A 20,116-nucleotide genomic window follows, 5' to 3' on the forward strand; every position below is an offset into this window, starting at 1 on the left:
ACCCAAAGCCCTTCCCGGTGGAAGCAAAGTACACCGGATGAGGACATTAAAAGAGTTTTGCAGAATCAGAACCCTTGCCAGCAAAGACACCAGAACTTCACACTTCCCAGAGCCTGCCCTAGTTAGCCAAGAAAAAGGAAACTCACTCCCCATACACTTCACGTGCCAATCGGACACCTGCCAGTCAGACACCTGCCAGTCAGACACCTGCCAGTCAACCCACGGGAGTCGAGGCGGCAGCAAGGTTGCGCTCCTGGCGGCTGTCCAGGCTGGACGCCGCGTCCTCCCACCAGAGGGCAGCGGCCTGACCCCGCCCAGCAGCGCTCCGGGCCCCCCAGGCCAGGTGAGGCCCCACAAGGAGCTGAACGTCTTATTCTACAGATGAGGAAACTGACAGCCAGAGGGTGATCCACGCCTGCTCACGGGACACGACAGCTTGACGACAGAGTTTACCTCTCATTTAATACCTGGGACATACATGGTGGTTTATACCTGGGACATACACAAACTTGGGCACCTGTGCTTTCTGATGTGTAAAAAGAAGACAGATCTTGCGGGCAGTTCCAACAGCCTACCAATGCTCTTTTCCTCTTCTAGGCAAAGCCGCCAGACCCACACTGAAGCAGTGCACAGGGTGTAGATTTCCCAATAGCTCGCCTAACTTTTCCAGTTACCATGAAAAGTCAGGCTCTGGGCATTCCCACACTTAAGCGGTAATGACAATACACGTCTCTTGATAACCTCGTGACTTTATTAAGGCACCGCAGCCACATCCCAGGATGGCATCATGAATGTTTTCAGGGCTCACTGCATCCAGGTATTCTGAGGGTTACCTCCAGGCACCCCACATAACCTTTTCAGTTTCCACTGGAGAGAAACCTGTGTCCTATTTGTGCAGGACTCTGCAGGTTCCAAGGGTTCTTCGGAAGCACTAGCTCTACCTCCAGAAAGCCCTGGGTCAGGCTTGCTATTGCTGAGGGAACCCCATTCTCATCCTTGGACTATCTCTTCACAAGAAGTAAACTTACCCTGGGTAGCTATCAATATCTAAAGAACACTAGGAGTATTAGTACACAGACAGTTCACACTGCATCTCAACTAACTCATGGTTGAAAAGGTCTGTTAAGCAGTGTGGGGTATGAATTTTAAGAAATCTCAATTTATATGCACAAGAGAAGGTTTTAAGAATGTACCAAACACAGGTCTAAATGAAAAAAATGAAAAACGAACTCCAGATGGTACAGTTCATTACCCGAATGCCACGGTGGGCATCACTCAACCTGAGTGCTGAGGTGGGCTTCACACCAGCAGCGACGGGCAGGACAGCCCAGCACTCGCTGTGTCTCCACTTCCACCTTCCTTCCAGAGTCTCATCATCGGCCCATTTTTCAATCAATTAAGAACTTCTCACCATTACTAATCCCAGTGCCACCAGGTAGCACTTAGTTATACTTGATCCTTGAAGTGACAAAAGGTCTGAACGTGACTGCCTGTCTTCTCAGCTTTCGGTCACGTAGCAACATCCATCTCTGTTCAGAGTCCTCTGGCTGCTCTGCAGGATTTAACTCACATTCTCATTCACTCACTTTCATCTTCATCTGAAGCTTTGTCACTGGTCTCAACCAGCTCTACCGCTTTGCAGGAGGGGTTTTTAGAATTTACAGCTAAGAGAGATGTTATTAAAAATATGTTACTAATTATAGATTAATTAGCAATTCTCCCCCCCTCACCCCCCCCATTATTTTGGTCATTGCAGAAAAAGTCCCTTGGGTTCTAGCTCTATATTTTGTGACCTATTTTATATTTTCATTATTTTAAGCAAGAAACAAGCAGGTAAAATTTGCCTGCTTATGAATAAATTATTTTCCTAGGAGAAATATTTGTAAAAGTGTTATAAGGAGGTGTGTTTATAACCAAGAGTTGATACTTCCTCAAAGCAGAACATTTAGCACCAAGATCAACCACGAGGAGAAAACTAAATTTCTTTAGGGGCTTTACATTGAGACCCATTTCCACGAAGGCCACATTCCTGAAGTCAGCTGAGTGACTGCGTCCACCCCCATGGTGCTTAGGACCTACGACTCTCCAAGGGATGGGTGCCCCCCTTACCCTGGAAAAGTGGCTATCCTCCTTATCCTCGTCACATTCTTCCCAGTGATCAAAATCAAAAGCCACGTTAGGATTCTGTTCAATATAACAGTTTATGTTAAGTGAGAGAATAAAACATGCTCAGCGCGTTAAGCCCAAGCACAGCTGATTTCAACTCACCCTCTGTCTGAGTAAGCCACACCAAGACTCCTTTTTCTCTTTTGAAAGAGTGATTATTGGTTCATCATTTTTCACTATGCATTTGCAATCATCTTTTATTATGTTGGCCTGCAGCTCCAAATCAGCCAAGTAAAATTTCTCTCCCACCCAGGCACTAGATTTACAAAAAGAAATGAGGCCAGCCTTTTAAAATGTTAGAAATTATTTCTCTTTTACTTTATAAGCTATCCATAAACTCACCTGAAAACAACTCTATCTCTAAAGTATTCACATTTATAATCTTTTACATTCCTTATTCTTATCTTCAATATGACCACATCCTCTTTTTGGAACCATTTTATCTGTGGGTGGAAGCTAGAACAAAGTGAAGAGGATTATACACTCATCTCTGTTTATTCGCTCGGCGAGGAAGGAAAGCAGACCCCAACAATGACGAGCATACCTTTTCAGAGGCCCTGTAGTTTTTTTAATGGAAGCATCTCCAGTGTTTTCAGGTAAAGTTTCTGTACAAAAAGTCAAATTTTCCTATAGGTTATTGATACGTGACTCCATAATATATGTATATATATGTACTTTTTTGCATTTTATGCAACTTTTAGTTGAGGAACTACTCACTAAGACTGTAAGAGTATAAACTTCACAGTAACCAAAGTATCCAATTGCAAAGAATAATTTAAAAAAATTAAAATGCAGATCACTTAGGATAACTAATAAAACAAATATCAGACTAAGAAAACAAATATTTGCCCTGTTAAATATTATGATTAAACAATTGAGAAAGTAAACTCTCTGAAAAGGAACCACATATAATTATTGGCCATATGATACAAATGCTCCAGTGTCTCTGCTATCTTAACCTGCTAGGGCCCCACTAACGATGACTTCCAGAACAGTGGCCAGTACACACAAGGAACCACTGCTGAACATAACATTTCCTAAAACAATGCAATTTAAATTCTCAATCTGAAACATTTGAAGCTTCCAAAGACTTGAGCAAAAATGTTTATGAGCAGCTTTGTTAACAGTAGTCAACAATGTCTTGTAACAGGTGAACAGCTAAATAAACTGTAGTACATGCATATCATGGAATACAGCTCAGCAATAAAAAAGTACCACTGCTACTTGCAATCATCTAGATGAATTTCACAGACATAAAGTTGAGTGAAAGAAGACACAAGAGTGTATACCACGTGCTTCCAATTCAGCAACACTGATGGTGACAGAAGTCAGAACAGGGGTTACTGGGCAGGGTTACAGACAGGGAGGGTGCGTAAGGGAGACCACTGGGGTTCTGGAAATGTTCAACAGCTTGATCTGGGTGTGGGTAATGGTAATACACATAGGAAAAATTCTGATGAGCTGTACACTTAAGATCTGTGCACTTTTGCTGGATGAGCATTATACTTCAAATAACAAAGAAGAAAAAAGTTACCAAAAAAATTGGAAGCCGCACTGTCAAAAATAGAAAGTTAGGTAATGTCAGTTTATGTCACGTTCTCTCTAATTCATCTAAAAGTGGAAAGTCTAAACACTGGAAAATTTCCAAGCATTAATGATTTTAAGTTAACCGTCTTTTACATGACCAACCATGTGTTGGGTTTTCTGACTTTGTCTGGGAGTCAGCAGCTCTCTCTGAGCCCTTGTCCTCTTGCTGTGTGCTCTGCAGACGAGCATCATCTTCTGTGGAAGAAGGCATCCTGGGTAGAAGAGGCAGAGGTTAACTGTGAGACGAGGAGACAGGCAAAATCTGGCTCCTACAGGGGCTTCCCGGCGAGAAGAGGGAGGCAGGCCAGCAACACACAGCTGTGAAGTACCTCCTACCACGAGTCAGACCCGCACAGAGCTTACGGCTCATTTACAGAGGACGGGCAGGTCAGTCAGCTCTGGGCACTACTGCGCCCCTGGCACTGGGTGCAGAGTAGCTGATCGACACACACATATCATCCGATAAAGGCAGGCACTCACTTACCGAAATAACATTCTTTTCAAATCACTTAGAGGATAGTATGCACTGCTACCCACTTCAAAGAGGACAACACAAGCCATCTCCTTTCCTCTCCTGCCTTAGCTTCCCAGAGACACCCTCTCACCAGTCTGGATCTACTGCTAGAAACATTCTTTGCACGAAAAGGCAAATACTGCCATCTGTATCTTTCTATCTAAAACACACAAACAGACACACGCAAGTTTAAACACATGGGAACCTACTACATTCACTTTTCTACCCCTTATTTTATTGTACTTAGTAAGTGGAGATTATTCCATATCAGTATATAGAGGGCTATCTCATTCTTGTAAAACTTTTTAATTGTGCTTTTTTCTTTTGGTTGTTTGAACAGGTAACCACATGCATGTGGTTCAGTATTTTAAAATAAATAGAAAGGTCCACACCGTGAAAAATCTACTCTCACCTCTGTTCCCCAGCCACCAATTTCCTTCCTCATGGGTGACAATGTAATTCATTTTTTGTGCATCCTTTTTGAGATAATTCAAGCGAAAAGGAGCAAACCTATACAAACACATGTGTACACACACAGATACACACACACACACCTGTGGTTAGGGAGTGTGCGTGTGTGTCTCCAAGGGGACGACTGACTGACACCCATGAAGCCTGTGGCGTGGAGGGCAGTGTCCCATGTTCCAACCGCCCAGGCAGGGACCCCTCCCCAGGCCTTGTCCTCCTCACCGCTGTGCAGCCCCAGACGCTCCGTTGCCCACCCTCTTCCTCCACCATGGTTCTGATCTCCCCTCGACCCTCATCTCCTGGGGTCCTGTTCCTTCCCCCTCTCACACTTACATAAGTTCTGACTCTCCTCAAACCCCAGCAAACCACAGCCTCCCCAGCCGCTTTCCTGAGCGCTAGGCTTACACCTTCACTAACCTGAAGCTCATGTCCAAACCCACTCAGTAGGTCCTCCTCTCCGAGCTGGCTACTCTTAGTCATGAGGGCGCAGAATTATACAGTCACACGCCCCTGGGTCTGCCAACCACTAAGCCCTACGGCTTCCAGATCTTCAAGTCCCCAGGCTCTGTCCTCTTTCCCAGTCTGCTGTAAGAATGGTGCCATTCTCCTCATTTCTGATCCAGACAACCAGCACAGCTCCCCAGATGGAGCCCCTTCTTTTTTTTTTTTTTTTTGCGATACGCAGGCCTTTCACTGTTGTGGCCTCTCCCGTTGCAGAGCACAGGCTCTGGACGTGCAGGCTCAGTGGCCATGGCTCACGGGCCCAGCCGCTCTGCGGCATGTGGGATCCTCCCAGACCGGGGCACGAACCCGTGTCCCCTGCATCGGCAGGCAGACTCTCAGCCACTGCGCCACCAGGGAAGCCCTGGAGTCCCTTCTTGGAGGCAGGCTCCCTCCGTAGACTGCGAGGCCTCTGCACGCCCCTCTACCTGTGATTATCACCAAGGTGCGCAGCACTCCTGTGCAGCCACAGAATCACGTGTGCAGAGGGACTGAGCAGGGCGCTTCGTGCAGAGCTGGGGCTCCACGGTAGTTGTGTTTCCTGTAAGTGATCAATCTGTCTTGATTAAATCTACTGAACTGTAGTAGTGTCTTCATTTTTAAAAGAGTATCTTAAAAGTAAATATGGAGCAATTTTTGTTTCCTGAAAGTGTGTAGAAAACAAAAGATACCCTAATTCCACAGGTACCCAATTTTATTAAGATAGAAAACTCTACAAACTTAAGACTATTTTAATCTTTGCCATGTTCTTTGAAATTCTCCTACTCTCAGCAGTAATTCAGGAACCCTTCAAGGTCTCCAATGGTCACAGCATAAAATCCACTGGTCAGTTCTCAGTCCTCATTTCATGTGGCCTCGCAGCACCTGGCAGCTCATGGCTCCCTGATCTGTGAAACCCTTCCCTCACCTGCTGTCTTGGATGCCCTCCCCGCCCCCCCAGCTCCAGGCTGCTGCTTCTCAGGCTCCTCCCCCATGTCCCCACTGCCTGCCACCTCTCATTAGAGTCCCAGTGCTCAGTCCTTCAGGGCCTTGTCCAGCATCCTGGCTCTCAATACCAGGAGCTGCTGACCAGGCCCCCTGAGACCACACGCCCACTACAGTTACATTCAGAAACCCGCTGCTTCTCACCACCTCCACAAAACCACCCTGGTCTGAGCCGCTGTCACCCTGTCCTGAACTCTGGGCACACACTTTGTCCCCCGCTCCAGTCTGTTCTCAACACAGTAGCCCAGAATGTTCTGATTAAGCCATTCCTCTGCTCAAAACTCTCTCATGGTTCCACCTCTTCCTCCGAGGAGCCCACCCTTGCAATGGCCACAGGGTCCAACAAGATCTGACCTTCACACCTAGATTCTCCCCTTGTTTGCTGCTCTGGTCACTGCACCTTCCTTTCTGTTCCTGGAACCAAGGAATAACCAAGCCTTCCCTCTGCCCACACGGGTCTACGCCTCGGTATCTGCCTGGGTCAGACCTCACCTCCTGGGTCTTTGCTCACCGTCTCAGACCCCAAACTACCCTGTCTTCCCTTCTGTGTTAATCTGCTCCATCTCACGTGACACCACATTATCCACTATGTATTTCTGTAACCTGTTTATCATTTGTCTCCACTGAAATGTGAGCGGGCCCTTCATCTGTTTTGTTCACTACTGTAACCCCAGTAGACAATCAATCAATATTTGCTGAATAAATGAACAAATTTTAAAATTTCAACTTTACGTATTGGCAACTTCAGTTAAAAGTATTTATCTATTAATTAGGTCAACTGAAACAAAGTTAGACTGAACAAAATATTCCAGCATCCAAAACACACACAGAGCAAAATGGCGGATTAGGAAGCTCCAGGTTCCCATTTCCCCATAGACACACTGCAAGAACCACCAGAAGCTGTCTGAACTACCTTCCTGTTCCCCCACCACCCCACACCCAAAACCAGAGAGGGCAGAGCAGACTTCATGTGTGAATTACTGTGTAGTCCATTCTAAGCCGTCTGGGGGATACCTGAGGGACTATAATGCAAGATGCTCACCTCTGTTTCATGGAACTCAGAACACATGCAGGAAAGCTGTGGGCACTGCTCAGAAAAGGCCACTACAGACCCATGGACACCTGAGGCAAGGTATGATGCAAGGAGACACACAACAGACCCATCGAAGGCCTGGAGAAGCTAGGGGGAGACTCACTGGAAATTAGGACATTCAAAAGGGGACCGAGAACGCCACGTGCAGCCGAGGCAAGACGCACGCTCAGAAAAGTCCTGAGAGGACCCTAAGCTTTCATTTCAGGCTGATTTCTAGCCGAGGACGTGGAGAAAAGAGGAACCTTGTACACTGCTGGTGGGAACATCACACACAGCTGTTGTGGAAACAGTTTGGCAGTTCAAAAAATTAAACGTGGAATTGCCATATGATCCAGAAATTCCAAAAGAGCTGAAAGCAGGAATTTAAACAGATATTTGTACACCAGTGTTCACAGCAGCACTATTCACCACAGCCAAATATCCACTACAGATGAATGGATAAACAAAATGCAGTATATCCCTACAATGGAGGATTTTTCAGCCTTAAAAGGACAGAAATTCTGATACCTGCTACAACATGGATGAACCTTGAAAACATTATGCTAAGTGAAATAAGCCAGACACAGAAGGACAAATACTGTATGATTCCATTTGTATGAGGTACCCAGAACAGGTAAATTAGTGGAAACAGAAAGTAGGACGGAGGTTCCCAGGGGCCGAGGGAATGGGAGAATGGGCATTACGGTTTAATGGGCACAGAGTTTCCGCTGGGATGATGAAAACTTCTGGAGAACGTGGTGACGGCGACACAACCGTGTGAACGTACTTACTGCCGCTGAACTGTATGCTTACAGAGCAGTTACCGCGGGCGTCCCTGGGGGCGCAGTGGTTGGGAGGCCGCCTGCCGACGCAGGGGACACGGGTTCGTGCCCCGGTCCGGGAAGATCCCACGTGCCGCGGAGCGGCTGGGCCCATGAGCCACGGCCGCTGAGCCTGCGCCTCCGGAGCCTGTGCTCCGCCACGGGAGAGGCCACAGCAGTGAGAGGCCCGCGTACCGCAAAGACAAACAGTTACTGTGATAGATTTTATGTGTCTTTTACCACACTTTGAAAAAACAATAAAAATGAGAAATTCTGTTATGTATATTTTAACACAATTTTTTAAAATGCAATTAAAAAATCACCGTTAATTTTGCTAGCTATGATAACAGCACTTCCGTCAAGTTTTTTAAAGGCTTTTGTTGCTCCACAGCCGTGCCAACACTTGGTATTTCCTTTCCTCTCATTTCTTGTGGCTATGAAGTGGTATTGCTCCATTGTGGTTTTAATTTACATTTCCCTGATGAGTAATGAGTCTGAGCACCTTTTCGTACATTAATTATTGGACAATTAATGAATTGGACATTGTGAAGTGTCTGTTCAAATCTTTTGCCCCACTTTCTACTAGGTGTCTGCTATTTCTTCCTGACCGAAAGGAGCTCTTTATGCGAGCCTTTCAGTGGATGCACATGCTGGGTCCATCCTCCTTTCTGGGGGTGGCCAGTTCTCAGAGACTTCCATAGCCTCTCATATCTTGCTTGTGGATGTGAAAACTGGTACAACCAATTTGGAAAGCTGTTGAGCAGTAGTCTAATTATGACTCAACAATTCCATTCCATTCGTAAGAAATGGAATACATTTTTAAGTGCACCAAAGCACATGTAGGAGAATGTTTAAAGTGCCACTTGAAGTGGCCCAGAACTGGAAATTTCTCCCCTCGACAGAATGGGTAAATAAATTATATTCATACAATGGAATATGACACAGCCATGAGAATCTACAGGTCTACAGCTGCATGCACAACATGGATGGATTTCACAAATAATGATGAGTTAAAGAAGCCAGATATGAAAGGGACACATTGCATGATTCCATTCAAAGTATGAACCAGGGAAGAAGCCATCCATGCTGTTTTGTGTCTGGAAAGCAGCTGTCCTGGCGGGGGGAGCAGGAGGTGTCTCTGAGTCATACCCTGTTTCTGATCTGGGGCTGGCTTCTGTGCTCAGAAAATCCACCAAGCCACACTTACGATACGTGTTCTTTTCTGTATGTGTGCTGTCAATACAAAGCTAACAAAAATTCATTCTGTAAGAAATACAGATGAAATATATTTGGAATTTGTTTTATAATAGTCAAACAGAAACAAAAATGTGGGCTGGGGTTTGGATAAAATAAGACTCCCCAAATATTGGTAATTATTGAAGCTGAGTGATAGGAACGCAGAGACTCATTAAACTATTCTACTTTCAGAAAAAATGTCCGTAACACTTGTGAGTTATACCGCCACAAAACAGCTCTTCCAAAAGGAGACAAAAATCGACTTACAGGGTCTGGCTTACGCTTTCTTCAGAAGTTGGCATTTTAGCTCCTTTGTATAATTTTTTCAGTTGTTCTACATGTCCTGAGTTATCAATGCCCATTCCCATTGACAAAATTTCAGCTCGAACATTATAATCAATGACAGAAGTTTTCAAGTTTGAAAGTTTTGTAACATGCACCTTGAATGAAAGAAAAAAATGTTTGCAAGAATTACACTTAGAACTTTAGATGAATCACAAACACTCTCACCGTGACCTCCTGACCTCACTGTGCAATGTCTGATGCACCAGGGCATGTGCCAACACAAGGGCCTCCTCATTGGAATCTTCCAGAACCCAGCCCCGTACTGGAGAAATATGATCAGGTGTGGGACTGGGGCCAAGGTCAAGTCCTGAGGTAAAATCCCAGACAAGACCCATCCGTGATGCTGTAACCACACGCACAATTCTTAGATCTTTCCGATTCTCCCTCCTGTGCTTTTACTGCTCCTAACAAGAAGGCTCAGGGTCTTCAGATGCCCAGAAAGGCCCTAAATCCTGCGTCCTGGACAGTTTCCTCCACTTGTTTTTTTCTGCAACCAAAACATTCTCATCCATTTCAGTTTACACAAAATTAAGTAAAACATGAAAATCTGCAATTGTCTGATTCCTGTTGGTGGGAGGTGTGGCCCCAGGACTTTCATGGGGGTCGGAGTCGACCAGGCTGGCGCTGGCTGGGGCGCCTCCCCAGGGAGCGTGGGAATCAGGAATGCACTCCCGTCCAGGGATAGCAGAAGAGCCTTTCTCTACTCAGCCTGGGGACCGAGCTGGGGTTGGAGGGAGAAGGCGGCAGGTGTGGGGTCTGTCTCCCCTCCAGTGTGCCATGAACACTGCTACACTTTGGAGCTGCGGAAGCATGTTTGCCAGGTGGGTTTTCATTTTTATTTTTGCTTCATTCTCTTAGCTATAGTTTAAAAAATCCTTGCTTAATAAAGTTTCCATTTTTTCTCTGATGAAAAACCACCACAATATTGACTATTATGACATCAACTAAGACCCCCCCAGACCTCGTCATTTACCTGCACTGGTAGTCTCTACCTTCCCTTCTAAAAATCACATTCTCCCCTTACTCTTTTTTTTTTTTTTTTAATGCTGTACGCGGGCCTCTCACTGCTGTGGCCTCTCCCGTTGCGGAGCACAGGCTCCGGACACACAGGCTCCGCGGCCATGGCTCGCGGGCCCAGCCGCTCCGCGGCATGTGGGATCCTCCGGGATCGGGGCACGAACCCGTGTCCCCTGCATCGGCAGGCGGACTCTCAACCACTGCGCCACCAGGGAGGCCCTCTCCCCTTACTCTTAAATCTTATACCCAAACTCTTCTTTTCCATGTTAAGGCTTTTTCACTCTTATGAAAAGAACTTCCAACAAAACAGTTTTTATGAATTGAATTCCTTTAAATCGTATAAATAATCATAATAATTAAGATTTAAGCCTAATAGAGCAAAACTCTGAATTGAAAAGTAGAGTTCCCAGGGTGCAAGCAGAGCAGGGCTGAGGCCCTGAGTCACATGTCCTGGCCTCATGCTCAGTCCCACCCACCCCCACAGGGTAGGAGTCTGCTCATGGATGGAATTCCAGTGCCCCATACAGGTCCTAGCACACAGCAGGTGCTCAATAAATATCTGGTGAATGGATGAGGTAGGAACCGTGAACATAATAAAATCTGTCTTGGAAAGCCTGAGGACCGGAATCCTCCACATTACTGACCACTTTAAGATCACTTACAACTACACCAGCACACGGCTGTGCTTCTGCAGGGCAGTTACTGTCCCAGGGCTTCCCACCTGTGTGGGCAGAGAACTGTGAAATCGGATTACCAGTGCACAGTCACCACTTGGAAAAGAATTATAAATGGTAGAGACTGTCGCGTGTACTAACAATAGTTTCATGAAGTTTCTCTGTTGTATGTGTGAGCATGTGTGATTTATACACACACACACACACAAACCTGTGAGCACTGGGCTACACTATAAAAGCTTCCCTTAAACCAAAAAACCCATGACCACATTCATGACCCAAATAACATGGGAAAAGCTCTCCTTGACACAGAGCCCTTATCAAATAAGCCTCCGTTTATGTGAGGCAAATAGTTATTCAAGCAACAGGTTAGAATAATTTGGATAAGTTCAGGGGCCCAATTCAAACACACGCTTCTTTCCAAGAAAAATGCATACTTACCATTGGATCAATCCAAACCGTATTTCCTAAAGCCAACATCACTTTTGCATCATGCAGTTTCCCATTAATTTTATGATGAATGTACCTAGTAACCTGAAAAAAACAAACACTTAAGTAATTTATCTGAAGCTTTAAAAAAATACTTTATTCTGTATGTGCTCTATAGTTTTGCAAGAAGCTTTTCCATGCCTTTCTTTTGAGCCTCACGACCACCCCATGAGGCAGGTTATGGAGGCCATCACACCCCTTTACCAACAAGGACAGGTGCAAAGGTGAGTCCCAAGCACAGGGTGTTCCAGCTGCTCCAGAGGACGAGATCACACACCGGGGCTGCTCAGCAGCAGGGACACTGGTGTTGAGGGGCCCTGGTCCCCACCCTCAGTAGAACTCTCTCTCCTCACTCTCTCACTGAGCTTCCAAAGAAACATCCATCCTTTAAAGACAGGTTGACAGCTGACAGAGGGGATGGGGGACACACACCCACGCTGGGAACCACGCAGTGTGAGGAGTCCACAGCACAGACCTGCGCTTGGGACTCACCTCTGCGCCTGTCCTCATTCAACTCCACTGTTTACAACCCAAACTTTCTGCTCTGCCAACTGCAATGGCTTCTTTCCTATCCTGTTAATCAGACTGTATGGAATTTAGCCTTCCTTTGAAGAATCAGGAGCCTCGTTATGAACAGGACGTACTGCTCTGGTGATGTCCCTGCCGCGCCGAGGGCTGGGCCTCTCCACCCACCCGAGACGGCATGTGCGCCATGTCTTGGTACGGGGCGGGGGCTTCTTCGCCTTCACAGTGCCTTACCCGCTCTACCTGGTGACATCCTCGTTACCCATTCTGAAGGGCCCAGAGGGAACGTCCCCTCCTTTGGAAGCTCTTCTGGACTCGCTCTCTCTTTCCTTGCCCATCTTCTTCCCAAGCTCAGTGGAATGACCTGGCCCCTCTGGAGAGTGTCCGTCACCTATGTGCCCCCGTGACAGGGGTATCCACTTTTCTGAGTGCGTACACTGTTTATTCTCTTTAAGTAACAGCCAGTTTATTTTTAACACGGTGCGTATTTTACACCCAAAGTGTGTGAGCACTAAAGACGACAATGGCCAATCACGCCCGGCCTCTCTGAGGGCTCAGAGCTAGTCTACACATAGCGCTGTACGTGCATTCCTGGCCAGAAACGTGAAGCAGTTAACCCAAACCCAATACTCCAAATTCAAATACACCTCAATTCTGTGTCTATTCTGGGTTAAATATATTCTGAAAGTCAACAAAATATAAAAAGCCAAAATAACTCACCTTTGGATTCCATTCAATTTCATTGTCTGCAGGTTTCACTCTACAAACGATAAACTCCACAGCCTGGGGCGGCAGAGTGTGGAAACGTTCCGGGAGGTGAAGCAACTGGTCTCTTGTGATGAGCTCGGTCCTGCCTTCATCTATGAACTTCACGAGGACATTATCCAGGGCCCACGTGTCCTCCTTCTGGCTCATCTCCAACACCTGAACCCTACAGGACAACAGTGGCCTCAGTCTAACACAGAGACCCAAAGGGAAATAATCGTCGCCTCGGCTTCCTCGTTAGAAGCAAACCACACAAAAGTTCCCTAAACTGCATGGCTTTACTCCATACCAGAAATAAAATAACTGGAGTCAGCAGGAGCATGTAGCCATGATGTATTTAATTAAAGTATACCTATGTATAAAAAATAGTGTAGTACTTTGAATAAAGGAAATTCCTTTAACTGACAACACAAGAAAAATTAACATAGCAAATTAAAGGTTCCAAGGTTCTCAATCTGGGCTATCACCAAGCGGGGACGGGTGGGGCATTTGAGGGCCATGGGTGCAAACAGGCACACGAGGCAGGATGGAACGCTGACAGTGCCACTTCTTGGGCTGACCTAGCTAACTTACATAACCTCACCAGGGCTCAGTCTGCTTATCTGTAAAATGGGAACTGTGCCCACTTTATGGGAATTTTGTAAGAATTAAGTGAGTCGATGACTGTCCATATATAAATGTCACACTGTCATCCACGCTCTGTGCTCAGCAGCCCCAGGGCAGATGAGCCTCGAGAGTACAGCTGAGCCGGACTAGGGTGGACACGACCCCACCACCACCCTGCTGGGAGGAAGCCAGGCTCAGTATGTGTACACCGGTCATATGGACAGAGATGAAAACAGGGATTCAACACCACTTAAAGTTACCTTATGCGTCCCAACTTTTAGAGATGAAATAAAGAGACATTTTACCTGTGAAAAACTACTTTTTCTGCAAATCCATATAATCCAAATTTCTCCACCTTTTCAACAGTTGTTTTATTACTGGAATCTTCAAAATACTCTTTCATTTCAGCAGTAAGAGTTGCATAAAGATCCACATGTTTATCAACTATACGACCAAAGTAATTTGTTGCATTCAAAATATAAAAGGGTATTATCTGAAACATAAACAGTAAACATATCCAGAAAACAAACTCACTCTAACACACCATTGTAAAGCAATTGTACTTCAATAAAGATGTTAAAAAAATAAAATAAAATCCCTTCAAAAAAAAAAAAAACCAGGGCTTCCCTGGTGGCGCAGTGGTTGAGAATCTGCCTGCCAATGCAGGGGACACGGGTTCGAGCCCTGGAGGCTCCCACATCCCGTGGAGCAACTAGGCCAATGAGCCACAACTACTGAGCCTGCGCGTCTGGAGCCTGTGCTCCGCAACAAGAGATGCCGTGATAGTGAGAGGTCCGTGCATCGCGATGAAGAGTGGCTCCCGCTCGCTGCAACTAGAGAAAGCCCTCGCACAGAAACAAAGACCCAACACAGCCAAAAAAAATAAATAAAATTAATTAATTAATTTTAAAAAAAAACAAAAAACAAAAACCTCACTCTGAAGCAAAGAGGTATCTGCAGAAGTCAGCACCTGACCTAAGAGCCCAAAGCACACAACAGAGATTTAAAAATAAACTAGGAAACTGACCAAAAAACAAAATAAAAACCTTAGCATACACACAAATAATTACAGTTTCACTTTAAATCTAATGGAAGGGGTTTGGGTAAATATTAGTTTAAAGCTTTATTATTAGTAAGTGTTCCTTTGTTTACTTTTTAACTGCACTTTATAAAAATCCTTAAAAAAATAGCCTCCTTGTCTCTTGAGCCCTTTCTGAAGTATTTTATTAAGAGCCTGCTGTGTATGAGACACAAGGAACACAGAGAGGAAGCATGTCCTACAGGGACCCTAAGCAACCATGGGTGGACAGATGTGCCACAGCTGGTGTGTGGTCAAGAAGACAACTCTTCGCAGGCAAGCATACGCGGGGTTATTGGCATGTGTTGGGGTGTCGGCGTGCACAGGTATGCAAGAGTACGGAGGAGGTGTTCCAGACGGGGGGCAAACAGTATGCATTAGGGCAGGGAGCCCTGGCTACAGAGCAGGAGGAGTGAGCAGATGGCAGGAGTGAGCAGTGGTTATTTGTTGGGGTGGCAGAGAGGGCAGTGCCATCTGGGAGGCAAGGCAGGCAGGGGAGAGGTCACCCCTTGTGACCACAAGGTGCTGGATCTCACAGGGCTGACAGCCTGTGGCTCTCCTCTGTGCTCGCCCCCCCACCAGCTTCATTGCCTGCACCCTTCACACTCGCCATAAGCCTTGTCCTACTCCACGAACATTCCACGTAACTCCTACCTCAGGGCCTTTGCACTTGCTGCTTCCTCTGCCTGGAATATTCTTCCCTAGATAGTCTCATGGCTGGATGCTTCTTATCATTTGGCCCTCAGGGCAGCTGACCCCTCTTCAGAGGGCCCCTCCCTGCCTCTAATGTCCAAAGGGCCCCGTGTCCCCCAGCACACACTGCAGAACTTCACTGCACTTCATCCTCTCTGCAGCACCGTCACCATCTTACTCACTGCTGACCATCCCCACTGGAAGGTGAGCCGGGAGAGGACAAGTAGCATGTCTATCATGGTTCCCAACCCAGCCATCCTCCAGCCTGTGGAGAATCTGCCTCAGTGAAACCCCGGTGCTCTGTCAAGCCGGCCCTCATCTCGGGCAGGGAATTCAGTGTTCCTTCTAGCCTGGCAGATGGCCTCTCCCAGGGAGTCTTCTCCCCTATGGTTTAGGGGCCCCAACAACCTGGCATCCCAGACAGAAGCCCACTGGGTGACAGGAGTCAGTGGACAGGAGGTGCAGGGGATGGGAAAAACTCTCACGACAATGTTATGAGAGCTTGGCAGGATATAACATACACTCCAACTGCAAGTATATTTTTTGAAAGATGCACAAAGAAAAGTAACAGAGAAAATATACTAAGATGCCAATGGTGACTGTTTTAGGATGACAGGAATAAGGGGAGAGTTCCTTTTCCCCCACATTTCCTAAGTTAGAAGGCTCTGTGTTCAGCAAACACTGATGAACAAAGTCCAGGCCCGAGCAGGCATCAGTCTGTGGCCGTCCCCTCCACACGGCATCAGCACACCCACGACACACTGAGCTGGCAGAACGGAGGTGGCAAAAAGCAGCTTGTGGACTGGACTCTCCTGACAGGAGGGGGAGAGCGTGAGGCCTCCAGACAGGTGACCCACTCTTCCTGGTTCCAGCACCGAACATCCTGGGTGGTGGGAAACCCCTCAGTCCTGGGCACATGGGAGGGTCCCTTCTGGCCACACACCTCCCTACCTGTTTCGATTCCCCTCTCGCCAGTAATTCAGTTTGTTATGGTTGCAGGACACAAGGTAAGGTACAGAAATCAATCACATTTCTAAAACAATTAGAAAATGAAGTTTAAGGGAGAATAACAATGACATCCAAAAACATGAAATACTAGGGACAAGTTTAACACAAAAAGTAAAAGATCCATCTACTGAAAATTGTAACACACTGCTTAGAAAATTAAAGATGACCTAGACAAACGGAGTGATGTACCACGTTAACGGATGAAGAAGACTCAGTACTGCTAAGATGTCAATTCTTCCTGTATTAATCTATAGACTTGAAACCGAGTAGGACCCTGTGGGGCCTTCCCACGGCAGACCCCTCCCCCATATCCTCTGCTTTAGCTTCTCTCTGAAGTACCCAGGTAATTGTATCTGTACATGTTACCTGAGTTGTTTTACAGATGTGAAAACCCCTCACCAAACAGAAGATGTTAACTGCTTGATGACCAATGAGCACATAGCCCCCAGGCCTACTGGGGCCTAAGGATTGATAATGTTAATCCCGGTGACACCACTCTGTTATCTCACCATCAACCAATCAGAGAATTGTGCAGGAGCTGATCACCTGCCCTGTCACTCCCCATCGCTCACCTGGCCTTAAAAATGCTTTCCTAAAAAAAAAAAAAAAAAAATGCTTTCCTGAAACCCACTGGGGAGTTGGGGGTTTTTAAAGCATGAGCCACTCGTTCTCCTTGTATTGGCACCTTACAGTGGACGCTGCACTTCCTTCGCTATGACCTGGTGTCAGTAGAGTGGCTTTACCATGCACACAGGCAAGTGGACCCAAGGTTGGTTCAGTATCAGACTCAATGCAATGCCAATCAAAATCCCACCAGGATTCTAAATATAATAGATATTGGCAACCTGATTCTAAAATTTTATATGGACATGCGAAGTAACAGTCAAGAGGATACTGAAGAAGACAGGCAAAGCTGGAAGACTTACCCACTAGTTTTCAAGATTATAAAGCTACAGTAATCAAGCCAGTGTGATACTGTATAAGGACAAAGAAACCAAGGAGCAGAATAAAGAATTCAGAAATCAGGACTTCCCTGGTGGTCTAGTGGTTAAGAATATGCCTTCCAATGTAGGGGACGCAGGTTCGATCCCTGGTCAGGGAACTAAAAACCCACATGCAAGGGGGGCAACTAAGCCTGCGTACTCTAGAGCCTGCGTACCACACCTAGAGAGCCCATGCACTGTAACAAAGAGCCTGCGTGCTGCAACTAAGATCTGACACAGCCAAATAAATAAATAAATAGTAAAAAAAAAAAAAAAAGAATTCAGAAATCACATATATGGTCTCCTAATTTTTGTCAAAGGTGCCAATATAATTTAGAAGGAAAAGAAGGTCTTTATACTAAATGATGCTGGAGCAACCAATTATCCAGAAGAAAAAACCTTGCCTCCTTTTAAAAAACTCTGCCACACACAAAAGTTAATTTGAGATGGATCACAGAGCTAAATGTAAAACTATACAGCTTCTAGAATAAAAACACTGGGAAAAATCTTTGCAACCATATGGTAGGCAAAGATTTCTTATGGCATGAAAAGCACAAAATACAAAATAAAAAAGTAAAAAACTAGGCTTCATCAAAATTAAAAACTTTTGCCTTTCTCCTGGGAGAAAACATCTGCAATGTATCTGACAAAGGATATCTAGAATATATAAAGAACTGTTAAAACTCAACAAGAAGGAAACCCAAATAAAAAATGGGCAAGAATTCTAAACAGAAAGTTAACAAAAGAAGAGATGCAAATGGCCAGTAAGCAGTGGAAAGATGTCTAAGATCTTTATCACCAGGGTAACACAAATAAGATAACAGCGCAAATGCAACAGAGGGGCAAAAATTACAGACTGAGAATACCAAGTACTGATGAGAATGTGGACCAACTGGAATTCCTGCATACAGTGCTGGTCAGAATGTAAAATGGTACCACCTCTTTAGAAAACTGTTTGGCAGTTTCTTACAAACATACACGTATCATATGACTCAGCAATTCCACTCCTAGGTCTTACTCCAGAGAAAAGAAAATGTACCATCAAAGATGTAACACAAATGATCAAAGCAGCCAGAAGCTGTCAACAACCCAAATGTCCATCAATTTGTGAACAGACAAACATACAGTGGAATCCTACATAGCAATAAAATAGAACAAAACAGGCGAATCTCAAAGATAATACACTGGGTAATAGAAATCAGACTCAAAAGACCACATACTGTACAATTCCATTAATATGAAATTCCAGTAAAAGACAAAACCATAGTGACAGAAAGCAGATCCCCTGGGAACCAGGGGTGTGGGGGTATGTAATTTAAAAACTCCCTGCAGACAAAAGTCCAGGACCAGATGGCTTCACTGGGGAATTCTACCAAACATACAAAGAACAACTATTACCAGTCCTTCTCAAACTCTTCCAAAAGATTGAAGAGGAGGGAACACTCCCAAAGTCATTCTATGAAGCCACTATCACCCTGATACCAAAAGAAGGCAAAGATAATACCACAAAATAAAATCACAGGCCAATATCTTTGATGAATATAGTTGCAAAAATTCTCAATCAAATATTAGCAAACTGAATCCAACAACACATAAAAAAGATCATACACCACGATCAAGTTGGATTCATCCCAGGGTCACAAGGATGGTTCAACATATGCAAATCAATAAATGTGATACAGTCCATCAACAAAAGTAAAGATAAAAACCACATGGTCATCTCAATAGATGTAGACAAAGCATTTGATAAAATTCAACATACATTCATGACAAAAACTCTTACCAAAGTGGGTATAGAGGGAACATACCTCAACATAATAAAAGCTATTTATGACACATCCACAGCCAACATAATACTCAACAGTAAAAGCTGAAAGGCTTCCCGTTAAAATCTGGAACAAGACAAGTGTGCCCATTCTCACCACTTCTATTCAATGTAGTATTGGAAGTCCTAGCCACAGCAATCAGACAAGAGAAACAAATAAAAGGCATCCTAACTGGAAAAGAGGTGAAAGTATCATTATAGGCAGACGACATGATACTGTATATAGAAAACCCTGAAGACCCCACACAAAAACTACTAGAACTGATAAATGAACTCAGCAAGGTAGGAGGATACAAGATTAACATACAGAAATTTGTTGCATGTCTTTACACTAACAATGAAATATCAGAAAGGGAAAGTAAAAAAAAAAAAAAAAAATCCCTTTTAAAAATAAAATACTTAGGAATCAACCTGACCAACGATGTGAAAGACTTCTATGTTCAGAACTATAAAACACTGATAACGGAAACTGAAGATGATTCAATAGAAAGATATCCCATGCCCTTGGATTGGAAGAATTAATATTGTTAAAATGGCCATACTACCCAAAGCAATTTACAGATTTAATGTGATCCCTATCAAATTATCCATGACATTTTCCACAGAACTAGAATAATCCTAAAATATATATGGAACCATAAAAGGCCCAGAATTTCCAAAGCAATCCTGAGGAAAAAGAACAAAACTGGAGGCATAACTCTCCCAGACTTCTGACAATACTACAAAGCTACAGTGATCAGAACAGTGTGATACTGGCAC

General features: G+C 45.0%; 1 protein-coding gene across 2 annotated transcripts in view; it reads right to left on the minus strand.

Annotated features, from left to right (window-relative positions):
* Positions 1-1,586: 1,586 nt before the first annotated feature.
* Positions 1,587-20,116, minus strand: part of TDRD12 (tudor domain containing 12) — an 83,168-nt gene continuing 64,638 nt past the window's right edge. The window contains exons 23-32 of one of the 2 annotated variants that reach the window (XM_060083822.1): positions 14,076-14,263; positions 13,120-13,330; positions 11,827-11,919; positions 9,617-9,789; positions 3,856-3,965; positions 2,711-2,771; positions 2,509-2,622; positions 2,269-2,422; positions 2,110-2,184; positions 1,587-1,664 (exon numbers count right to left, since the gene is read on the minus strand). In XM_060083822.1, the coding sequence (XP_059939805.1) occupies positions 1,659-1,664; positions 2,110-2,184; positions 2,269-2,422; positions 2,509-2,622; positions 2,711-2,771; positions 3,856-3,965; positions 9,617-9,789; positions 11,827-11,919; positions 13,120-13,330; positions 14,076-14,263 (1,185 nt within the window). In that variant the 3' untranslated portion in view covers positions 1,587-1,658. Of the gene's footprint in view, positions 1,665-2,109; positions 2,185-2,268; positions 2,423-2,508; positions 2,623-2,710; positions 2,772-3,855; positions 3,966-9,616; positions 9,790-11,826; positions 11,920-13,119; positions 13,331-14,075; positions 14,264-20,116 lie in introns of those variants that run through there. The other variant, XM_060083823.1, reaches the window with a different exon arrangement.

Source organism: Mesoplodon densirostris, chromosome 19 (genome assembly GCF_025265405.1).
Source record: "Mesoplodon densirostris isolate mMesDen1 chromosome 19, mMesDen1 primary haplotype, whole genome shotgun sequence".
Classification (NCBI taxonomy): Eukaryota; Metazoa; Chordata; class Mammalia; order Artiodactyla; family Ziphiidae; genus Mesoplodon; species Mesoplodon densirostris.